This window comes from Buceros rhinoceros, unplaced genomic scaffold, assembly GCF_000710305.1.
Source record: "Buceros rhinoceros silvestris isolate BGI_N320 unplaced genomic scaffold, ASM71030v1 scaffold6663, whole genome shotgun sequence".
In the NCBI taxonomy this organism is placed as follows: Eukaryota; Metazoa; Chordata; class Aves; order Bucerotiformes; family Bucerotidae; genus Buceros; species Buceros rhinoceros.
In genome coordinates, this window is record NW_010404187.1 from 16,880 (window position 1) to 24,171 (window position 7,292).

The following is a 7,292-nucleotide window of genomic DNA, read 5'->3' on the forward strand; positions in this document are numbered from 1 at the left end:
AGACACAGCTCAGGATCCTGTCGTTCTCCTAAGTGACAGTGTCGCTCATCATCTCTGTATCTCCAGTAACATTGAAAATCCACTCACCAATTTCAGCCAAAGTTGTTGGAGATCAAGATTTCAAAGGTACTAAAACTGAACCGCCCTGTCGTTCTCCTAAGTGACAGTGTCGCTCATCATCTCTGTATCTCCAGTAACATTGAAAATCCACTCACCAATTTCAGCCAAAGTTGTTGGAGATCAAGATTTCAAAGGTACTAAAACTGAACCGCGTGACAGTGTCGCTCATCATCTCTGTATCTCCAGTAACATTGAAAATCCACTCACCAATTTCAGCCAAAGTTGTTGGAGATCAAGATTTCAAAGGTACTAAAACTGACCCGCTGGCATTTACTCCAGCACAGCCAGTCCTTTACAGTCTTCGATCTAAAAACCACCTCGGAGTACAGGCAGGGTCTCTGTGAAGCCGCAACATGGGGCAGACGGGGACTACTGGGCTCCGGCCACCACGTCCCACGCTGTGTCAGGGACCGTCTCGCATATTCCCCTGCAATGTTTTGGATAAGTGAAGCGAAACTGTTTGTTTCTGTAAATTCAGTCTTTCACGGATTGTGATTTATAGATAATCCAGTTAATTTATTTGTCTTTTTAAGGGGTGGGGCTTCCTACAAAAGGAATAATTTTGGGCCAGACCTTTCAGTTTGAAGAGAGGTAGTTGAGCTTCATGCATTGTGCGTTTCACTTGCAGAGCAGGCGCTGAGAAAAAAATGGATATAATAATCTGAATGGCCAAAGAAAGCTCACCGTGGAGAGCAGAGGCAGAAGAAAATCAGCAGGATTCAGTCCTGGTGTTCTTGTGTTTGCTCTCCTACCGTCAGCTGGTGCTGAGGATCAGAACCAACTATTTAACATTTTCCCCAAGATTCTGAAGTGCACTTAGGCTGCATCGATAGCTCCAGTGTAAACAACTGTGAATCTGATTTTTTTTTTTTTTTTTGCCAGAGGAAAAGAAAATTAAAAAATTAAGTCAGGTACCTGCTAGACGCAGGAGCTGTCTGCGGGATCTCTTTTAAAAACTAATGACGCTGCTTCAGGTATAAACCGTTCCTGTCTCTTGCAGAATTTGTTTCCTCGAATGGTTAATAGGGGCAATATTCCAGCATTGCTGAAAACAATTCTAGCTCTGGGAATAGGTAAGAGAAAGCCTATTTATAGGAGCGCCAGACAGAACGGTGAAATAAATACGCTGCATAATCACTGCGGAGCAGAAAACACTGGGTCCTGATGGTGTCTGCTGCTATCAATCACCATCTCCTGTTCCCATTATGGAGCCCATTTTCTGTTCTGTTGAATAATGCATCGTTTCGAACACAACCCGGTGGCAAAGGCAGCCGCGTCCTGCGCTGCCGCTCTCGGAAGGGCCCGGTCACAAACGCCTCCTTCCTGTCTCTTGATTTCAAACGGTTCATTTGGTTGTGGCCGGGGAATACTGTGTTAGGAGAAGCAGATCTGGGCAGTTTGCTTCTTTGAAAAACAATTTTATTGCCAAAAAACCATCATTTATTAAAAAAAAAAAATCTGTGAATGTGACCCAGTCTGCCAAACAGTTCTGCAAATGACTTTTAGCTTGAATATTTTTTCTTTTTCTCTCCCTTCCCAACCCACCCCCTTGACCTAGTGGCAATGTCCATCTTGGAGGTTGTAACAGGACAGGTCACGTTTATTCCCTCTCTGCACTGGGTGAGAAGCGCTCCCGAACCACGGCTCTGGAATTCGCTTGCCCAGAAATACCTGTTGGATTTCTTAGTTTCTAGCTGGAACTATTTTACCCAATTCACTGAGGCACACACAGAGTTTCTTCTTTTCCTTTTAGCCCGTGGTTTGATCCCTGTTGATCTTTCTGGCAAAGTGGGTCAGTTTAAAAAGGATAAATCCAAAAAGACCAATTTCAGAATATTCCTGAGTATTTTTCATGACAATGAGAAAAACCAAATAACAGTTATTTTTAAGTGAAAGAAATAGAAATGTATGTGGTTGGTTGGTTTGTTTGAGTGCAAAGCCCGGTAATCAGTAACTGGCAGGGGGTAGAAGTGCAAATTCATTTGAAAAAGTTTTTTTCTTTTCTTCTAATTCCTTATTTGCTTTTCCAATCGAGTATCTGATACGTGTTTTTCCATGTAAGTGGTGCTGATTTTCGTAGTGCTTTGAGCAGAGCAGAGATGAACATAGCTGTTGTCCCTTCCTTTGTATTGGGCCAGCAATAGATGCCGAGCAGCGGCGGTGGGGATGGACCAGTGCTTCACTGGTGAGCCCGGAGGAGAGGGGCCCTTCCGCTGCCTTTGGCGCGGATGAGGAGCAGCAGCGCGGTGGCTGACAGTGTCTTCCTGAAATAAAGAAATCCTGTGGAGAAGAGAATCAGGCTTTTTGGTTTCATACTGGTTGTAAAACCACATCCAGAGCACCGGCAGCTCTGCCCATCTGCAAACTGTCCCGTTTGCTGGGGCCAACTCTGGGTCCTTCCCTCAAAGCCCAAACAGCGCAAAGAATCTCCTTTCTGGGGTTAAATGTGAGGTTTTCTCATAAAGCAGTGGTTGCTTGGCTGTTCTCTGACCAGTTCTCAGCTGAGAGGATACATGATGGAGCAGAGGCCACCACCCATCATAATACCTACTCGCACCTACACGGGTCGCTGCCAGACCCAGGAGCACCTCTGCAAGAAGAGCGGGTTGTCTCTGCGGGTTGTCTGCGTGTGATACCATGTGAGGAGAGTCACCGTGATGTCCCCTGCGGGAGAAATTTTGACTGCAATAAAACTCCATGTGATTGGCCCTGCCAAATACCAGAGGATATCAGAGCCTGGAAACAGAAAGCTCTTTGGCTGTCGCTGGTACAATATTTAGAGCAAAATGTTTCTGTCCAGGTTAAAATTTGAAAAACTGGAGCTTCGACTCTTTGAGAGCTCAATGATTTTGACCAATTATCCATGAAGAATTCCAAGGCAGAAGTTTCAATTGGTGCCACAGTGACCTTGGGTGTGAGCTACTTGAGGAGGTTGGATGTTCCAACTTCAACCACAGCGTTTCTTGGCTCACTGTGCACCCTTATGAGTGTACTTGAGCATTTTATTCCCTCTTGGCCCAAATAATACACAGTGCAAGTCCAGTCAGGCTCAGAAATATGCAGAGTGAGGTGCATCATATGCTTGAGTTTGTCCAACTTCTGCTGAGCTTTGGTCCCCTGGGTGAGCACAGCATTCAGGCTCCTCTTAGATGACACCGATTCTGAGTCCTACAAGAATCTGCTGTAGTGACCAGACACCAGCCAAGCTCACAGGAGCCCTATTTACACATTTCTCATGCTGTGAAACAAGTCTCTCATTCCCTCCAATGCCTTCCTGGGCTAAATAACGCGGGCTCGTTAACCATCCGGGCTGAAGCTTCACATTTGAGTGTGGCAAAGCCAAAGATCTGAAATCAGTGTGGTGTGATGGGAAGAGATAGTTAATCATGGACATTTAAGACTCGATGAAGCCTTTTTTTTATATATATATAAAAGACGTATCGATTTTGTGTGCTTAACTAGAAAAATTCATTGTTTCATTCTCGTTTTCTCAGCATCATTGCCTGTGCCATGGGTATGAAACGTTACGTGGAGGCCAACATCTCTCTGAAGTCTCACACCACAGTCAAATACTTCATGAAGATGTGGAGCAGCGTCAGCGATACCCTCATCTTCATCTTTCTCGGAGTTTCCACCATTGGAGAAAATCACGAGTGGAACTGGCCGTACATTTGCTTCACTGTCATTTTTTGTCTCATTTGGAGAGCACTAGGTACGGTAAAATGATAGATTTTATTTTTATTATATATGTTATCATTTGTGGGAATGAAATTTGTGATTCTATTAAATGAGGGAATGCTCCTGCCCCCACCATCATCCTTTCCTGCTCACTCTGTGCATGTGGCTATTGCAGATGTGAGGGCAAGGACTGAAGCATGACACCCCAGATGATGTGTCCTTCCTCCTCCATTGCTTGCTCAGAGCAAGTCTCGTGTTTTAGTGCAATTTCCTAGTCTGTGCACCCACCATAGACAGCACTGGTGCTAGACAGAAATTCTCATGACATCTCTTTTATCGATACTTCTGTCTTAGATGCTCCTTTGTCACAAACTCCTCTTCCATTTCAATAGTCCCTTGGTACCTTGACATGTAAAACCATGGGGCCTCTGACTGCGTTTTCTGAACTGCCGAGATTTAGGGGATTTAATTCGTAACAAGTTTGTGTACAGCGACATCCTTAAATAGGAAACCAGAGGAACCTTTAAGCAGCTGTCCCTGGAGATGCTGCTCTGCTTTACAATTTACTGCTGGGTCGGTGAGACTTGGGACCTAAAATGTGAGGATGTTTCTGCTCCTGCTCAAGGACCTCAGATAGACTGAGAATGACAGAACTGTGCAGTCAGGGAGTTGCTGAGGTTGGCAGGGACCTCTTGAGATCATCTGGTGCAACCCCCTGCTTGAGCAGGATCGGGTAGGCAGGACCCTGTCCAGAAGGCTTTGCTGTTCAGAGAGGCTGATTCTCCGCTGCCTCTTGACTGCTGTCACCCAAGCGGGTGCAGAGTGCCTACCTTCTCATCTGCGGATGTTTTCCTCTATTAACTGTGTCTGCAGATAGACCAGAGCACGTATGTTTGGCAAAGAATTTGAGAGCTCAGAAAGCATTCCACAGGATTCCTGTTTACAAACCATTGAGTCAGAGCAAACTCAAATTTGACAGACAACTCAAGAAATTGCTTAAATAGGACAGGCCACGATTAGCAAGACATAGCAGCTAATAAACCCCGTTCTGCTAATACATGCCAAGGTTGTGTCAAGAATGGTGCACCATAAATGCAGCCGGGAAAGAAAACCCTCTTTATACTCCGAATCTCCCTTGAATTAAATAAGAACGTGCAAACAGGGCTGAAAATCCTCTTGCACGTCAGATGGTGAATAGGGCATCTCTCTGCTGCAGCACCTTCGTGGAGAGCTGTAGGTGTGCCGGGAGGATGTGAGCTGGGCAGGGTGCTGCAGGAAGCTGGGCTGGGATGCTCCTGCGGTGGAGGTGATGGTTGCCATTAGCCCCTGACGTGCTCAGGCCCTTCCGGCAGCTCTGGATGTGCTCCAGACACTGGTCTGGAGATTGGAGGCACCCGTAGGGTTTGCTGGCAGGAACTGGAGAGTTTGGGGTTGACAGTGCTGGGGCTAGCGAGGATGAGAGATGATTCCACTGAAGCCTGGGGACTGCAATTACCTTGATATAAGAGAGATCAGCTAAAAAGCAAAATCATGACTTGCATGACAGCACTAGTGTTGTACCGAGAGGGAGGCTTCCTCCTGCTCTTTCTCAAGGTGTATCTCCAGAAGAAAACATGCTCTGCTCAAAATGACGCATTGTAAGTCATTGCTTGGAGCACACTGGCCTTGAGTTAGCGTAGGGAACGCTAACGATAATTAACGAGGAAGGATTGCATTAAGACAAAGGCCAGGATATCAGCTCGAGTAAATTTTGTTCCTTTAAAGTTTGTTTCCCTCACAAACCCCATTTAGAGAAGCAATAGTGATGCGGCTCCAGCTAATTCCTCTCATAAGTCGGTGCCAGTCAGTGTCACCAGCTCTCCAAACAGCCGTTAATCCTCAGGAAATCAGATCTTTATCAAACCCCTCACTATCTGACTGATTTAAGGCCCGACTTTTTGGTACCTTTCTGGATCTGTTTGTGTATTTGCAAACGACCATAAATTACACCAATTGCTCTGTCACTTTACGCAGTCTGAAATATTCATACAATATAAATCTGTGAGTAGAAGATCTGTGAGGAAACAGCATTAACGCTGGCAGGACGCAGCTGCTTATCCAGGCTGCTGCTTGGGAACTTTGGGGAACTGGAAGGTGGCTTGTGGCTAAATTGTTGCTGGTGACTTTGCCTTGAGAGCATTTATAATCCAAGCAATTCAGTCATTTGTTATCACCAACTAGAATAAATCGATTAATATTTCAGTTCAGAATTTGGCTCTGTATCCTAGGAGTGAAGTTGCGGCTGATGCATGACCACAGAATTGCCCTGAAAACTTTAATTAACAGCCATCAAAATAAATGTGCTGATACGTTTGATGTCACCAATAGTCATTATGACCTTTAGCTGACTGCTCTTTTTGTTTGATGTGCTCCCATCTTCTCTCCTGATTGTCAGGGGTCCTCGTGCTGACTTTCTTTGTGAACAGATTTCACGTGAACACCATCACCGGCAAGGACCAGTTCATTATAGCCTACGGGGGTCTCCGAGGAGCCATTTGTTTCTCTTTGGTTTTCTTGCTTCCTGACTTTCACAGAAAGAAGCTCTTCATCGCGGCAACAACTGTTGTCATCCTCTTCACCGTGTTCATACAGGTAAAAACAGTCCTGATGTCACCAGCAGATGTAAAGAGCATGGTGGGTTTTCTTCCAGACAAATAACCACTGAAAGAGGCCGAAGGTGCAAGAATTTGTCACCAGTTCGTGAGGTCAGCTAGTAGTTGCTGACTTACAACACAAGCTGTGGCATTTTCTGTGATAACTTGTCTCGTCTTTGATCTGGTTCCGCACTGGAACATGGGCTGCAAAAACTTTAGAAGAGGTTCATGGTTTGGTCATCTCAGGTTTGGTAGTTCACAAGTGAGACATTTTAAAGGGACATAATCTCGAAGGAGTGACTCACTATTTTCTGAGTTCCATTTCACTGGGGCATCCAACTGTTGAAGCAACAACAGTCGCTAGATACCAAAATATTTTGTGTGTACGTTGGAGATGTTTACGCCTTCAGAGAGCAAAGCAGCTGCAGTTATTTTGTGATGATGCAGCAGGAAGGATTGCTTGAACGCTTCCACCGGAAAGAAAATCTGGGCGTGTTACTTGTTATAAAAGCAAGAAAGATCAAAAGCCAGTCAAAAAGTTAGAGCACATTTGGTTTATTTACCTCTATTTTTTTTTTCTTATACCAGAGCCCTGTTGCTACCTGCTTTCTCTTTCTGCCCTGGTGATTCCTGTGTTGTAGGAGCATGCGCAGCTCTTGGGGAGCGCACAGGAGATGCCCCATCTGCCCGCGGGTGCGCAGCGGGCGAGGACCCGCAGCGGTCAGCCCGCAGCTGGGGCCGAACGCGCCGCTGTTGGCTGTTGCTCCTTCTTAAAAAGCTTTTCTTCCTCGCCGGCTCCTCGTCCAGCTGTGTGATGGGGAGCGGTGCCCTCTCGCTGCGGCGCAGCGCAGCGCTGCCGGG

The 7,292-nt window shown here is 45.9% G+C and overlaps 1 protein-coding gene across 1 annotated transcript in view; it reads left to right on the forward strand.

The window, feature by feature from the left end:
* LOC104490925 (sodium/hydrogen exchanger 2-like) overlaps nucleotides 1–7,292 on the forward strand; it is a 26,796-nt gene that overhangs the window by 3,173 nt on the left and 16,331 nt on the right. Inside the window, exons 4-5 of the mRNA XM_010133279.1 lie at nucleotides 3,615–3,832; nucleotides 6,233–6,429. Coding sequence (XP_010131581.1) covers nucleotides 3,615–3,832; nucleotides 6,233–6,429 — 415 coding nt within the window. The remainder of the gene's footprint in view (nucleotides 1–3,614; nucleotides 3,833–6,232; nucleotides 6,430–7,292) is intronic.